The sequence below is a fragment of the Heliangelus exortis genome, chromosome 1 (genome assembly GCF_036169615.1).
Source record: "Heliangelus exortis chromosome 1, bHelExo1.hap1, whole genome shotgun sequence".
Lineage (NCBI taxonomy): Eukaryota > Metazoa > Chordata > Aves > Apodiformes > Trochilidae > Heliangelus > Heliangelus exortis.
The window spans coordinates 49,938,424-49,956,150 of NC_092422.1; the positions used below are offsets into that span (position 1 = coordinate 49,938,424).

At 37.6% G+C, this 17,727-nt stretch overlaps 1 protein-coding gene across 5 annotated transcripts in view; it reads right to left on the reverse strand.

Moving 5' to 3' along the window:
* The window catches only part of ABCC4 (ATP binding cassette subfamily C member 4 (PEL blood group)), a 147,366-nt gene that overhangs the window by 102,967 nt on the left and 26,672 nt on the right, over positions 1-17,727 (reverse strand). For all 5 annotated transcript variants that reach the window (XR_011725420.1, XM_071741910.1, XM_071741903.1 and 2 more), the window contains exons 8-13: positions 14,788-15,037; positions 11,781-11,885; positions 7,512-7,601; positions 6,972-7,163; positions 5,347-5,441; positions 5,156-5,242 (exon numbers count right to left, since the gene is read on the reverse strand). Coding sequence is in view for 4 of the 5 variants with exons in the window: in XM_071741910.1 (XP_071598011.1) it covers positions 5,156-5,242; positions 5,347-5,441; positions 6,972-7,163; positions 7,512-7,601; positions 11,781-11,885; positions 14,788-15,037 (819 nt within the window). In the remaining variant the exon portion in view is untranslated. The remainder of the gene's footprint in view (positions 1-5,155; positions 5,243-5,346; positions 5,442-6,971; positions 7,164-7,511; positions 7,602-11,780; positions 11,886-14,787; positions 15,038-17,727) is intronic.

Here is a 17,727-nt window from a genome sequence, read left to right on the forward strand (position 1 = left end):
TTCTTCCTTCCCTATCAGGTTTTCTTTTCTTTGAGACAAGTTGTACTTTAATCTTTTTTACATTTTTATCTCCAAGAACCAGCTTTCTTTCACCTCTGCAAAGTCTCTTCTTTAATGATTCTACTTTCTTCCCTCAGCATTCATTTTGCCTCTCCTTTTTGGAAGTTCACAAACAATTTAACTTCAGTTAATATTTATATTTGTTTCAGTGGAAATAACCACTGAAATGAAATTGAAGCACATGCAGAAGTGTTCACTGGTATAAAGACTTTTTTATATTAACTTGTTACATTTGCTTTCCTCTCCCTTTAAGTGGTTTTGAGAGAACACTCCCCCAGTTGTTTCTGTATATTTCAAAGTTTACAAAATTCCAGCAAAAACAAGAAAAACAACCAAACAAAAGGTGTGATATGTTTTCCAGAGACAGAAAACCCACACCTACTTTACTATGCTGCTTTCACTTTTATACTTATCTTGCTAACCATTTATCTCCATCTCATAACTAGTCCCAGCTTCCACTGGGCTAACACTTAAGGACAAGTCTTCTGACACAAAATAAGGGTCTACAAAATCCATTGCCCTATCCTGGGCACCAGTCAGTCATGGACAGCTGGAAAAAGCATATAGACAAGCATATAGTGATGCTTCCACAAGTACACATTTTCATTTTCCAGAGTCCTAATCTTAGGGACTTTTTGAGCCAGTGATCTCAGTGTTTAAGTAGCTCTCTGTGAACTTTTCCTGCGTGATTTCGCATCCCTCACTCTTGAGCCCATTTCTGGGTTATTTATTCATAATACTGTTTTGCAACCATAGCCACAGACCACACAAGCATACAACTACACTGGGGTTCTGCAGGTGGGGTTTTTTGCTTTTTTACTGCATGATTTTAAAAAGCACAAACAAACAAAAGAAACCAAACCAAACAAACAAAAACCAAAACACACAAAAAAAAAAACAAACAAAAACCCAGAGAAAACCACACACATTTATGTGAGATAAAAATTGTAAAATTTTATGGTTTTTTTAAAACACAACATACACTGACCACATTTACACTTTTGACTTTCTGGAAAAAAATTAACAAACCCAAACCATAAACCCCAAGCAACACTGCTGTAACATATTCATACCTTTTAAACACAACCCCTGCAATAAACACAACAAAGCTCAGGGAATTTCAATTCTATTACCTAAAAGTAAAGCTGTAACTAATACGTTTTTAAGAGCAACACCTGTAATATGAAAAAACATGTACATGGGCTCATTAGGGCTGTAACCAGTGCAGCAGTAAGCATGGATCAGGTATGAAACACAAAGTGGGAAGTCTTAGAGATACCCTTGATTTAGAGAGATCCTACCTGAAAAGAAGGAGGGTGAAGTCCTTTACACTCCAACACCCCCATACACTTGTCATTAGTGCACAAAGCTCATAACACACCTTTAAACACAGCACTGGTACATGCCAGGGTTATTTTTGCTTGGTTCCCCTGACACACTGATTGTGTCTGTGCTCCCTCTATAGAAATGAGCCCTTCTGGCTTTTACCTGCTAGTTTCAAAGGCTGATGAGCTCCACTTGCTTTTAATTACCTGCACCAACATAACAGCACTTTTTCCTCAAAGTTCCAGTGTTACAATAGATCTACAAGCATACTCCACTTTGAGAGATACGAGACTGGAAGCATTCATGGTCTCTTAAGGGTTGCAAAAGTCAAATGTCTTTAAACAGAAAATGCAAATAATCAGATCTGTTTACATAACTTTAAAAAAATAACATTTTTTTACTCCTTTTCCCTACTTCATTTTTCTCCTTCCCTCAAGCACTTCTAAATCTTATTCCCAAAGATACAATTTTTGAGTCTGTATTACTGATGGGACAATTTCTATCAAAAAGTAATCTGAAACTGTGTAATTTATAGAAATATGTTTACAAAGATGCACAGGGAGAGAAGAAAACTTATTGGAATCCAAGCACAAATGAATGAATATCACAGGCTATTCCAAACTTTGTCATAAGTGGAAATGTGCTATAATATTTGTATAGCTGCTCCTCATTTCAAAACTGGAGATGTCAAAATACCACACCTCTTAGGAGCTAATGAAAAACTATTTCTTTACTAAGTATTTAAAATACATGCATCTTTTCACATACACACACGAATACACACAAAAACCTAGAACTGTACTGATGAACACCCACTCACAGGAAAAAAGGCTTCAAGTAACACAAAAATAGGGAATCTCCAGTTTATGCTTTCCTAGGCTTCAAGGAATCTGATCAAGAGAGAAGAATTCAGTGAATGGCTTAATTTGCTATATCATCCACAAAACAATTTGTCTGTATTAGAGAGAAATCCTAAAGAAACACAAACCCTTATTAATAATATTGTGGACTGCTTTCCTACTGGAGCTTTGCTTCTCACATTTGAAAATGTATTTTAAACTGTTTATTGCAGCAGCTCAAAAGAACAGGAAGAAGCAGCAAATGGAATGACCCAGCCACCCAAAAACTGGGTGAAATTACTAGGAACATACTTATCTTTACATGTAAACACATAGGCTAGACACTTCTAAAAGAACTAAACATTAACATAAAACTACAAGGGGAAAAGGAAGAAAAAAAACAAAAAAAGAGTGAGCAAACTGAACAATATCCATTTCAGATTCTCATTAAATAAACCCCTGTTTCTGCCATCGTGTCCATTGTTTTATGCCTTGTGGTTTGGACTCCTGGGGGCAGCTTGTAAGAAGTGGTGTCTCAGGCATTCCTTAGCACGATGTTCTAAGAAATCATTCTTGCTTGCCCAAGTGCTCTCTCTCTTCTCCACATTTCTAGCACTATTCAGGAAGCATTAAAGGACATGCCCTGCCTTGTTATGCAAGGCAGGCTACTGAACATAATGCTCTTGCCACAGCTCCCAGCACCTTTTATAGCTGCCATGAGGTCCTCAAAAGGCAACTTCTGTTTGTAAAAAATCCCTCCCTAAAGATCCTGAACAAGGAGGCACTGCCCAGTTTTCCTTGCCACTAATACTCCACACCCAGTCCATTTTCTCCACAAATTGCTTTCATTCTCCTTCTCTGTGTTTCATTCAAACTGATCTGGGATTGGGGAGGAAGAGCAAATATAAGTAAAAGAAGAACCCCAGCTAGCTTTCTGAGTTTCAGATTCTCTGAGAAAACCTAATTCTTCCTCACCTCCACAGATTTTTTCAGATAAACACACGCTGTGCTCACAAAGCAGTGGTCTCTAGCTCCTTTACAGTTTTGCTCATACAAAAATTCAGACTTCCAGTTTTGCAGCAAGATGTAGATGCTCACATAAAACAAAGTGAAAAGGCAACCTGACCTCCTTTGCAAGTCACTACTGCACTTTCCTGCTTTCCTCTTGGTGACAAAACCTTAAGAGTTAAGGGACAGACAGACAGGCTGACAGCTCAGGTGAGCGCACTTGAACTCAGGCACTGGAGTTGCAGAGCAGTCCTGTGCAGAAACAGAAAAGCAGCAGCTACAAACCAGATAGCTTCAACAGGCATTAAAGGAATTTAATAAGAGTATGTGAACTACAAAAGTAATGACCTCCATCTATCCATCATGGCAGGTGAAAATGATCCTGCACAGAATAATGAACATAAAGCCTATGCATCATAGAGTTCTTACTCCATACTGGCTGATGGAAGAAATCTGTTTGAAGAAATTAAGAAAACAAACCAAAATGTTGATGGGGTTTCAGAGGCATCTCTAGATTTCAAGCTGCAAACATCAGTAGGATGTACAATCTTCATATTTAGATACTAAAAGCCTTCCCACAAGGGGAAAAAGAATCTGCATGCAATGCTACTCAATGCTAATTCTACAACCATTAGCACAACACGAGTTTTTATCATTGTCTAGGGGTGGAGAGAAGGGAACAATAGTAAAACCAAATTAATTAATGTATTGGGAACGTGGAATTCAAAAGATTTAAGTGTTCTAAAGAAAAGGCTTCACTAAATTTGGTTAATAGATTTTTTTCCTTCTACTTCTAATAAATTCTAGATCATACCTTTTGCTAGGAAGAGTAGAGGGCTATTAAGAAGCAAGGACAAAACATTGGCTGGGAATAACTGAATTGTTCTCATTCTCATACTTCTTATGTGATATAGATTAGGCAGTTGAAAAAAGGGAGTGATAGAGAATAGGAAATTTAATGAGAAGGGAATCTTACTAGTAATGAACACTGTCCTATTTCTTCAGGAATGGGGGAAAGCCCAATAGCTGTCTCTTTCATGGTAAGATTATACATTCTCTTTCCTTCTGTTTCTGCTCTCCAGTCTACTCCTTAAACCAGTTCCCTGTTTCTCCTACCTGAGAGTATTTTCAGCCATTCAAGAACCAAAATAAAATATCAAAAACCTAAGAGAGTTATGTCCATTTCTTTAGCCACTTGAATTAAGTTCTTACTACTACACAAATAAAGTTTCAGCAAACTAAGAACGGACCTTAAATCTCACCCCACCTTATTCTTCACTGACTTCTAATATTCATAAACCCCAATATTCATAAACCCCAACACTCATGTATGAAGTTTGACATTCTCCTCCAGAAAATGGCATATATTCCCTTAAGAATAATTCTATTTTTTATGTTTTCAAAGAAAACTTCTACAGGGGTTTTAAAAATAAAAAAACAAAATTACAGAGACACACAAGAAAAATCTATATGCCTTCCAAATACATAAAACAGAGGAAAAATAAATGCAGAAAGAAACTGCATTAAGTTCTGTGAAGAGATCCATCTCCCAAAAAATGCTGTCTCTCACAGAACCACAGAATGTTAAGAGCTGGAAGGGACCTCAAGAGCTCATTAGTCCAACCCCCCCAGCAGGGCAGGATCACCAAGTGTAGGTCACACAGGAACACATCCACGTGGGGTTTGAATGTCTCCAGAGGAGACTCCAAAACCTCCCTGGGCAGCCTGTGCCAGTGCTCTCTCACTCTCACAGTGAAAAAGGTTTTCCTTATGTTTTCACAGAACCTCCTATGGCCCAGCTTGCACTTGTTACCCTTTGTCCTGTCATAGGACATGAAGAGCCCATGTCCATTTTCAAGTGTTTCTATAAGGAATCAGAAAATAACAGTTGTATTTTAAATGAAAATAAAGCAGTAACATACTTTTCAAACAAATGTCTTCCAACTTCAGCATCTACTGCACTCAGTGGATCATCCAAAAGGTAGATGTCTGCATCTTGATACACAGCTCTACAAAATTTAAAGAAAAGGCAGTATCACAAAGTGTTAAACTTGTTTACTTTAATCACTGAAGCCTGACAATTTGTAAATTTTAGAAATAGCAAAACACTAACCTGGCCAGATTTACACGAGCCTTCTGTCCCCCACTCAGTGTAGCTCCACGATCTCCTATCACTGTTAGGTCACCATTTGCTAATAATTCCAAGTCCTGTGAACATGAAAGAACAGATAGTAAGATTTTTAATGTTTTTAAAATAATTTCAGCTTTGAGGACTGACAGAGCTGCTTTAATGTAACAGTTTCTTTTTTGAAAAGCATTAACTTATCATCTCCCTTTAAAATACAAGGATATATGCTAAATGAAGTATTTACAGTTACAACTTTGTACCTTCAGCAAAGGATAACCAAGGGAGTAGAAAAATAGGTGAGATCCTAAAGTTCACTTTTTTCTATGGCCTGGGGGAAGTACAGTACTGCTCTTAGTGTTACACAGAATAGATGCTGGTGATTCAGAAAAATCAAACTAAAAATTATGAATTAAATCAGTGAATTAATTATTTTTACTACAACAAAATGAGCTTCCATAATCAATAAAATGAATTATTCGCAGTAAATTATCTTTCATTTTTCAATGTCCCCAAGAACTGCATTAGTTTCAATCTTACTGCAATGTACTCAAGAGAAATAACCACAACATTCACCACACGAATTTGGTCAACTTGCAGGGCTTGGGAATACAAGTAAGAGAACAAAATTATACAGTGTTCTGCATCACATTATTGTATTTCCTATACAGGATATACAGAAGTTTTACAGTCAGCTATAAAACATTCTGAAGTTTATCCACAGCTTTTGTAAGATACATAAATTGGAAAGAAAACTAGGAAAGCAAATCTATCATCAAATATGAAGTGGCATTTTTTCCAAATGCAGTTTGCTGTCTTTGAAGTCACTAAAACCTTAAGTTTAGACAACAGTGTATGACTGAATATCAGCAGGAGATATTAAAACTCTATCTACCGTGTGCTAAAAAACCCTGCAAAAATTACTCATCATAGTAACCATCTGCTTTTCACCTGTGTCACTGCTGACAGGAATATCATAACATGCTGCATAAAACCTTTTTAGCTGCCAAGCAAAATGTCTGTTTCTTGACAAAGCTGGCTTAATCCTCTTCTATATCTCATGTCACAAACTGCTTTGCACACAGACCTTTCAAAAATATTTTTTCATAAAACTACTTGGGCTCAGCAAGTTCTCCAATATATGGCACTAAGGTTCTTTTGATAGCTGTTAGCAGCGAATAGTACACGATATACATGACATTTATTTTAAAAAAAGCATAAAGGATATTTACAAAATAGAAGTCATGAATAGTGCTAGGTTGGTCATTGTTTTCCACAATGCTTTTATTGCATTCATACACACACCTGCCATAAAGCCAGTGAAATTGTCTAAATGTGATTATGAAATTAAATAAATGGGAATTGCTTTTTCCAAATTTGTCTGTGGTTCACATAAGCCACATCTCCCTCTAGTGAAAGTTTTAATAATTACAAGAATGTGCTTACACCTAGAAGTCAAAAATAATTACACATATTTCTGCTAAGCAGCACGATTTCACATACTACTACTAATCAATGCTATATGTATTATTCATTGCAGCTCATATCAAAAGTCTGAAAGAATGCTAAGATAAAAATAAAGATTGTGAAAATAAAACACAAGAAAACCATACCTTTTTAAGAGCACAGACTTTTAAAACTTTTTCGTATTTTTCTTTCTCATATTCCTTGTCAAACAGTATATTACTTCTTACTGTACCAGAAAACACCCAAGGCTGCTGAGAAACATAGGCAATTCTTCCAGTAACATTTATCAAACCCTTTTCCTTAGGCAGCTCACCAAGCATGGCACTTAAGAGTGAAGACTGAAAAAGATTTATAAAAAATGAAGTAAAACCTGAAAAGCTTCATTTCACTAAAGACATCACAGAGATTGTGCAGTGTACACTGACACAATGGTCTCTTGCACCTTACTACTCAAACTACTGCTATTTGCAGAAGAGCACTCCTATTCCTTATATGCAGTCTAGAAGCAATGTGTTAACACTGAACCACCTCCTCCCCACCCCCAGAAAGACCGCTGCCTTTATTGAATACCACTTTCTTCATGTGAAACATATCATACATTGAATGGAACTGCACATTTTCAACCCCTAGATATGTTTAATAGATTCCTAAACCTCATAGAGAATGGTGTAAAGAGTAAGACTTACTTTTCCAGCTCCTACAGGACCAATCACAGCCAGCAATTCCCCTCGTCTGACAGTAAATGAAAGCTGTTGAAGTGCTGGACTTTCTAAATTCTATGGATTTGAGAAAAAAGTTAGGCTTCCTCAGTAATGAAACACACAACATCAAAACAACTCTTTTAGCAACAGAAAACAATCACTATAAATCACTATAAACCAGCAACCCACATCCCCACCATATTTTCAGACGTAGAGTTTGCCTCTTCTGTAATTCACAAATGCTTTGGAAAAATTCTGATCCTTCACCACAGTGAAGTCACACAGACAAAACAGTGTCCAAGCAATAAGGTACCCAAAGGCAGCAGAAGCAGTGCAAGGCTGGGGTGGCATGGCAACCTTGGGAACAGGAACTCTCTGCTGGATATCTCACAGGCATTCCCAGCCCCAGCAAAGCACACATGGTGACTCCAGATAGCCAGGGAAATTCTGGGAAAAGGGAGGGATGAAGCTCTTTTGGAGCACCCAGGAAAGCCAGGTCCTGTGTTTGCTCTAGTCAAGGCTCTATCCAAAATGAGGACAAATGCTGTTTCATTATACACAACTTCATCTTATATATTGGAGATTCTCCTCGACATTTCACAGACAACACAGTGGACTATTTGTGTGAAAATATACTACCCCAGGATTGTTTAATATTCCTTTTACTTAGTATGCCTGTCCTTTATGTTACACTACTGAAAAGAGCTTATTTCCCAACATATTTGAACTTCTCCTGCCAAGGCTGTAAAAATACCTATTTCTTGTGAAAAGAAAGGATGTTCATGCCTTTAATAGCTATGCTAAACCACAGTTCCTAGGGGCCTGGTGTAGCTCACTCCCATCAAAGCAGAACACCCTTGTAACAGAATCTGCCTTAACATGCACCTTAGACCGCAGCAGCATGACTGACACTAGGATGCAAACAGGAAAATATATGCAGTTAAAAAAAAAAAAAAAAAAAAAAAAAAAATCAGTATTTCTGTTAAAAGTCCAAACTAAAACCCAGCCTTAAGCTTCAGGAAAGAAAAGAAAGGTCAAGAATACCCAGTGTTCCTCTTAAGAACTTGCAGACTCCAACCACCCTTTGAAGCTCAAGGGGCTGAAGAGGCGACCACCTAACCCCGCATGAAAGATGCTGCATGACCAAATTTTGAGACTGCAAAAAGGAGAAGCTTGCAAGCTGTTCCAAATTATTTGGGAGAGACACAGGTCCAAGTATCCATCCACACCTATGAAGGCTGGAAGAGCTGGGCAAGCATGGATGTGTCCCCTCATCCCAGAAGGAATACTGGGCTGGGCAGCAGCGTACCCAGAGCTCAAGGCTGCATGTCCCCCCTACCACAGCTCCCACCTCACAGAAGCTCCACGGGGTTCACAAAAAATCAAGAATCACACTGTGAGAATCCCAAGCTTGGGTGCCTTGTGCAACTCTGCAAAACTACTTTTGTTGCTACTATAAATTTCCACAAGGTGGCATGAGCAGCATTCCTTTTCTCCACCTCCCCCCCACATATAATCAGTACCTTACCATGAATTTGATTTCTCGGTCCAGAGTACACAATTTAGGCACCCAGCTATTATTAGGGTCATGGAATCTCTACCAAACTGTGGCAGCCAAATCTTTTTTATTTTAATGCAAGGCTCGTAGGAAGACCTCTAAATTATCTCTTACAAAATGTCAACATGGAAGTCTATATGGAAAGAGTAAATAAGATTTGAAACACACAGGCCCTTCTTCAGCCCTCTTGAGGTTCTGCTTCTGTATCCACCAAAAAAGTACAAAGATATTCCCACCCACACACTCAGCTTTAAAAAAATATATGGGCCTAAAACATTACAGAAAATTTCAAAAGAGTTTTTAAAATATTATATAGTAAAGTGGTATATTTTAAGACATCGTAGACCCTATACAAAAGTAGCAATGCAAGCCAACAGCAGGGCCAACAAACACCTAAAGGGCATGGTATTTTTGCATTCATTAAAGACAAATTGTCCTGAATTTGTGTTACCTATTTTTAGCAACTAAACCGAGGCCCTTAAATTAGAGCAGGGACTAATATTACAGCTAAGTTCATCTGACAGCTCACCACCACAAATGTCCCAGCTCATCTGTGCCTGGTCAGCTATCTGCATCATTCCCTTCTTCTGCCACTTGGTATTGCCTAACCTTGCAGATGGGTTGTTCATGTTGTTCATGGGACTCAGCTATCAGAAAACAAATCACATGAAAAGTGATTCCATCTTCTCTTGCTTTCCTCATGCCAAACTGGTTCACCACAGGGTCATACAGACAAGCCTGAAGACCAGCACAAAGGAGGGAACAGGGACACAGAGTATAAGGACAGAAGAACTGATCCCTTCAGGGACAGCAACTACTTAGGTGAGCCTGGGCAAAACTTAAGACATCTGACAGTCAAGAGAAAGCAATTCATTGCATCTAAGGGATACAGAGATCATATATTGCACAGAAGTGCTATATTATTTAGGCTTCTCATTTAAGTGATTAAAATTACAAGGCATAAATTCAGCCTCGGTTCAAATGCTTGAGCCTTAAAGAAAGCTGCTTAGCTGAGAAGACTCTTCTGTAAGCTCAAGGCACAGGACAAGAAACTCATATTTGAAGAATCCCAAGTTCTATCCCAGTATCAAACCAGCCTCTGGGACTCAGACAACGCTTGCCATAGCAAAACAATAGTGTGACCATGAATTAATTAGTTTTGTTTATCTTCTGATAAACTGTAATATACCATGTTAGGTTGTTTTCCTAAAAGTCTAGATAATAACCTCATTTATAATAATAACCTCATAGATAACAACCTAGTTAGGACAGCAAGCCAAGTTGGATACTTGACAAAGGATAGCATATTTTTAAAATTTCTTTTTAAACTCCTCTCTCTCAGAACTCATAATCTTTTCAGTAAGCAACTCTGTAAAATTATTTTGCATCATTGTGAGAGTATATAATAGAAACTTTCTGAGCTGCTTTTAATAGTTCTCAGATAACTATTATTCTCCCATGGAGTTACAGTTAAATATCGAAATGAAAATTACATTAACATTTGTGGGTGGCTTGTTTTTTTAAAATCAAAAAGAAACCAGTAATTCCAGTCATGCTGCCCTGACTTATGCAATAGAAATAACTCATGAAAAAAATTAAGATGTTTTATGGGTATATTATGCAACCATACCCTATGAATTGTTAACAGTGGTACCAATGCTGATTTTGGAATAAAACAAAGAACAAGAAATACATTCCATTTTGCATTAGAATGTATTCACCATTAAGTTTTCCATATCTATTAGAAGATTGACCAACGTCTCAGAAAGAATTTATGTCACAAAGACAACCTTGAGGAAGTAAAGCACAGTTGCATGGAATTTTCTTTTGTAGCTGAGTAGTAAGTAGATCCTCACATGTATTTTCACACTTCGTCTTCCTTGGTCCACAACATGAGTAAGGGAAGAGGGTATATTCAGGGAAATATGTGACACGTCTTATTTGCGTTACATTTATATGCAAAATTCATTTTTAGAGCTTCCATCATTTCTTATGAAGACTGAAGCTTCCCTTGTGCAAGTATACTGGCAGCTTGTAATAGCTCTAACAATTCATCACAAATTGCTGCTTACATAGCAATTGCAGTCTTACAACAGGAACAAGTCAATCTTTGCCTTTCTAAAAGAAAAGGACCAATGTATTATGTTTAACTAGTGTATTGTTCCTTTTTCTAGTTGTTTAGGTGGGTTTGGTGCATTGTAAGCAGATAACCCTATGTACATGAGCAGTCTCAATTAAAACAGAGTTACAAATATGTGCAGACCAGTCCCAAAAGATTTCAAATGTTATAACAAGTTTAATATCATACCGTTTGCAGACTAATGGACTCATCAGCATTCAGTTCAGAGGGAAAAAACCCATATGCTAAGGCCCACCTTACTGGGCCATCTGTCCTTAATTCCACTTTAAGCATCTCAGCTACAGTATAGTGCTCTTTGATAGCAACAGGTATTTTCACACAGAAATGTACATATTTTCATATCATACAATATTCAAGAATAGCTACTTTTAAGATGCATTTCATAGTGCTTTCTACAGTATAGTACTATTTTACAGTTAGCTTAACATACTAAAAGGGTTCTCATACACTAAAGATGGAATACAAAATACCATCACACTGTACAAAGACATACTGCTTTTTATACTTAAATCCCTGCAGCACCAATATAGTTTACATTTAGTAAAAGTAAATTTACCTTATCCCAATAGCAAGTCAAATCCTGAACATGAAGAATGATATTCTCATTATTGCCATGCAGTTGTGGCTGGAAGTGGGAGACCTCATCAAGCATCAGGAAGTTCTGCAATAAAAGAAAAAAGAAAAAACAGGATATTGCCTGGTGTGAGACTGGGAATGGGAAAGGAATCCAAGCATGTATTTTTGGAGCATTTGGAGCTTTAATTATGGGGGGGAATAAAATGACTGAACACTGATGAAGGAATTACATTTCCAAAGCAATGCATAACCCCTTCAACAGTGTATTTCTAACTAGTTAGCAGCCCCCCATCTGCCAAACTAGTAGAAGTTCAGATTTCTTTAGCCTGGAAGTACCATGGGACTCTTTAATGACAACCTGCTCAATAAAAGAATTCCCAAAGCAAATGACCCTTAAGAAACATTCCTGGTTTTCCACTGAAACACTGACATACCATGTAATTGTTTGATTCCCCCTACCCACACAGAGGATGAGAAACCCTCAGTGCAACACCTTCTCATTCCACTGCTTTGGTCGTGACGGCTTTTTTTGTTCAATTTGGTCAGTAAAGCAATAAGGGCACAGTAAGAAGCTGCCCACTATCCCTTCTAAGCATTCTTTTAGTGACAAAAATGTTGCAGAACACTATATGAACCCCTCTTCCTTTTAAAGTCATGGGCATTAACAAAAAAAATTGTTTACATCTGCATAATTAGTTCATTGCATCTTTACTATTTTACTTCTATATTATATCCCAGTCACAGAATTTTCCTTCCAGTTGCATAAACACACACTTGTACCACACCTGCGCTTCTAGCCCACAGTGCCCAATGCTAGATCTACAAATAGTTAAAAGATATTTAGAAAGAAAAGGCAAAGAAGAAATTCTTTAATGTGAGAGTGGTGAGACACTGGCACAGGTTGCCCAAGGAAGTTGTGGTTGCCCCCTCCCTGGAAGTGTTCAAGGCCAGGATGGACAGGACTTTGAGCAACCTGATCTAGTGGGAGGTGTCCCTGCCCATGCAGGGGGGTTGGAACCAGATGGTCTTTAAGGCTGCTTCCAAGCCAAACCATTCTATGATTCTATGAAATTCTAGAGAACACTTTCAAGGATAGGTTACTACAAGTTTAAGACAAAAACACTGAATGATTCTATCATGTTTTGAATCACAGAGCATAAAGACCTTACCTCTAGCAGACAACATTTTCAGAAAAGAAGTAAGGTCTTGGTCTTATAAGCCAAGACTAGTTAACAGGTACTGAGCTAACAGTGTGCAGACCCAAGACAGCTGCTTAAGTCAGTAACTGTAAAAAAGTCAGTAACTAAGATGAAACAGGAGCAGGATGCCAGGAACCAAGGGTTTATAGATAGGCTGGCCCAAAAGGGTCCATGAATAAATTAAGAGAACTCAGGATAAAAGGTGGAAGACTGGGAAAAAAAATCCAAACTCAGTCTAAATCAGTGCTGGGGTGAGTGGCTTAAGAAATGACCACAGAAGCATCATCAGTTATAATCAAGCAATTGGTCTCTTGTCATTTCTACGTTTATCAGGAATTCTAGCAGTAGTATTCATCCCAGCTACAAATCCCAGTTAGCCATGTAACTCAAAAGCATACAGTATCACATATGGAAGATTTCAAATAAAAGCAGTGCAAATGAAGAAAAACGTTGTATGGTTAACACCATGAATTTTAAAGAGTGGGGTGAAATCAGTATGAGAAATAAAACTTTCAAATGCAGTAAAATAACTCAAGCCTTAAGAGGCTCAAGTTCTCTCAAAACAGACTTATAGTCTTTTTGTACTTAATCTTCCATGCAGAGAAAAATGAAGTTTTTCTCACAAGATGCTGACAAGCAAATATTAGCTTGAGATATGACTGCCCTTGAAAGAGAAATCTCTATCTTTTGTACCTAGCTGAAACTTACACTCTTTTCTGCATGTCTACAAATAACACTCTGAAAAACAACTGCTCTCACTTTGCTTCATGAGGGGACTTTGAGCAGATTACCACAAAAGACTGAACAAACTTCAAGAAAAGATGATCTCAGATGTGTAGCTATGGTGAGGGGAAAAAAGATTTAATGAAAAACACCATAAAGAGACAATATTTTTTTTGCGACACAGCTCTTAAGTATGTATACAGAAATATGGAGGGAAGGCTGCTACTTCCTATCTGAGTATTGTTCTTTATTGTGTCACTTGAAACATTTATTGTCACCTCCTGCTTCCTTCTTTCCATCTAAGTGTACCATTAGATCAGAGCAGAAACCTCACTTGTTCTACATTACCTAAGAAAAAGCACCTTCTTTAAAAAAAATAACATTTTTAGTTTTTCCCAAATATATCTAGCCATCTTTATCTTAATCACTTCTACTCTCTTCTAATAATTCCTTTCCACTTATTTGCTTTTCAGTAAAACAGTTTCAGTCTGGCAGTATCTTGTCATTCCACAGCAAAACGTCCAAACCTGAAACACTTTGCTGTTTGGGAAACAGAAACTAAAAACTTGGCAATGGCAACAAGGATGCTTCAAATTCACTAGGACGATGACGATTATTTGTCCAATGAGCTTCCATTCTGGAGCTGGTTTCCTGAAAAAAACATCCCTAAGGAATCATAAGTGCAGGGGAGCTGGAGCCAGCTGTTAAAAGCAAAATCTTGTGACCACAAGGATATGCTGGAAGAAGAGACAGTAGAATAAGGGAAACATCTTCACTGCCTATGCTCTCCTATTTTTCAGCCTTCCCTACAGTGCATTTCTGAAAACTGAACGTGTTGCTGTGTAAATATGCAAAAATATGAAATGCACATACAGAGAAAAATGTATGTGCAAAGAGGTGTTGCAGAGACTTTCAAAGAGAACCATGCATGCAGATGTGTTTATTGGGAGCTGCAAGACTGAAGATTTTGAACTGCAAGACTAAAACAAGGCTGCTTTGGTCAGTGACAATTAAACATTAGGACAAGAGAAGGAATCAACACACCACTCAAACCAGTGACCATACCTTGATTCGTCGTATGCTAACCACTGCCTCAGAGACCCTCTCCACAGCCGAGGGGAAGAACAGAGTCACTGTCAGTCGTACTGCACTGTACAGGGACACTGCAACAAACACCCGACTTGCAGAGATAACATTGCCAAGCAGTACATATGCCATGAAAGTCATGAACACTGTTATTTTGCTTGCCACGAAGAAAGAGGCTAAGTTCAGTCCTCGAAGGTAGGAGCTCTTCAGAACCATGGCTATCTCCTTCCTAAAAATGCAAAATACAATCACATCAGTCTCTCTTGTTACAGTTGCCCTCAGCAATGGGATGAGGGAAACCCACTCTCAGGATTTTATGCGTATATATTCTTTCTCCTCCCTTTGTCCTTCCCCAACTTACATGTAAATGAAGTATGCTATATGGTAAATAACCAAAAAACATTTTAAAGGCTTGGAAATTGAGTGGGGAAAACTATGGTATGTAACACCTTAATAGCTATAGAAGCAAATTATTTTTCAGAGACAGAAAACCAAAACACTCTTTTTGTCTGCTTTGGTCAGATTTGTATTTTAATTCACATCCTAATCTGCTTCGACCCTTTCAGGGTTGTGTACAAGAGCCAAGCACCCACAGACTCCTCATCCTTCCAGTATCAAAATTCAGTAGACTTCAGTCACAAAACTCCTGATAAAGATCAACACATAATACTCTCCAATTGAAAAAACAGGGCAAGTTCCAAAAGATCAAGAGTTCATCCATGACCCAAGTATTGCCAGTATTCAGCTGCTGCTCCTCAAGCTGGATCACAGGATTTGCAGCATTTCCTTTGATCTCAGTCTAAATCCTTCCCAATTTGGACCATGCTCCTAGCTTCTTTTGCTTTAGGAATTCTGGTTTGTAATTCAGAAAATACTAATCTGTGAGGCCAATTGTTCTGCCAGCCATTACCCAAGCTAAATAGTGATTAAAGTATTGCACAGACATAAGTCTCCCTCCAGCAACTGAAAAGCTGCTGATGCATATGTTCTCAATTTCCACTTCAGTTAAATTTCAGTTTCCACTTCTAAATGACTCATCAAGTCCAATTCTCAAGATGTTGCAGCACTATCTACAATGTGGATGCCATCAGGCATAACTTCTTATTAAAAATGTTTTTCCTTTATCAAGAGAGCCATGACAACTTACTCTTTCCCCATATATTCTAATTTCATTTGCTTGGAATAATTTGGAACATAAAACTCTGATAATTTCTCTTCCCAAGTATTCAGGCAATTCTCAGGGAAAAATCTTGATCATTTTGATTACCTTCTGCTTGAAAATAAATATTAGGATTAGAAATTCAAGTTATGATTACACAATTTGAAGTAAATTAAGTCCTCACTTAATAGAGAGAAAGAGGCAAGAATGCACCACTGGAAAACTAGTTTAGCAACTTTCCCACTCTACATGCCAAACTGGCTGAAATGACAGACTTTCAAAGAGTTTCAAAGATTTAGTTTTTCAGCTTAAGGGCTCACAATCTCTGATCTCCTCCAGAGTACACTGAAAGAACATTTGTATGTAAACTATTTGAATTGGGCCTAATTCAATTACTTCTACAAGCCTGGATGGAACTCTTTTCCCACCCTATAATAATCCTTAATAATCCTCTCACTATCTGTGGATGATCAGCAAGTTCTTTGTGCTACTCTCCGTATATATTAGATAAATTACAGCCTACCCACGGGCTGTATATAATGTACTACACTGTCATAAGGCACAGAGTTATAGCAAAGGAAACAAATGTGGACAGCCACAGGAAAAAAGAGCAGTGGAGGAGTTCAGATCTTGTTTTAGCAACTGTCAAGGGCCCCTGTGGAAATAAATATTGAATAAGAAATCACCTGGTTGAATTAAAGACTTTTAACAGTTTTCCACAGCCCAGTTAAAGACTTAGGAAAGAGGGCTCATTTCTCTCCATTAAAAAGGAAGCCTCTAATCCTAGTGGAGCACTGAACATGGAAATATCAAGTTTAGTGATTTGAATACACACTGAGGAAGCTTTAAGTAAAGAAATATCCTCCCTGGCTCCACACAAGAGAGAAAAGCTTTTAATCAATCAAGAACATTCCAGCAGCACAGGGTTCTATAATTTGAAGGAAGAAAGGATTATGTGCATGGTAAGAAACGTCTCAGGGAACATTAGCAAGTTTGCAAGCACATGGATGTAAAAGAAAGAAAAATTTAAAACAGGATTTCCAATAAAATAAATTCAAGAAAAATTTAAAAAACAGAGAACCTACAGAAGGATGACAGCCTTCTGTATGCTGGAAACATAACATGAAAATTCAGTTATGAGAAATACACATTTGAACCCCTTCAATTGTCCTTTTGCACTGAATGCTAAATGTCAAGGAAATGTGTAAATATTGATTGAAAATTGAATTTGAGTTTTAATTAGATGCTGACGGACCTCTGAAATTAAGTGTTTTAGGATACCCTAATCAGCTGACCTTACCAGCTGAACAACTAGAGATTTTCTGAGCTGCTGTCTTTATTCCTTCCACCATTCCCGGATGGCCTGAGCAATGCTCCAAACACAGAAAGGGAAGCAAAGCACAATCTGAGGATGCTATCATTGAGGACAGAAAGTTGGATTCCATATGCTTCTCACATGGGGAATGACTGTTTATTGGTTCCTTGTTATTAGTTTACAAAACTATGAGGATAAAATTATTCAGTTACAGCTACTGTGGTTTATTAGTTGCCATTTTTAAACATAACTGTAAAAGGAAGCATTAAAAAAAAAACAAAATTTATAAATAACAAAGATCTATTCTTTCTTTTTCTGTCCCTTTACAATATATTTTCATTCCTTCACAAGTTTAACAAAAAAAAAAAAAAAAAAAAAAAAAGTCAAAGCAGTTCAAGTAAACTGCACCTCAAAGCTAAAAATTATGTACTTACTGACACGTAAA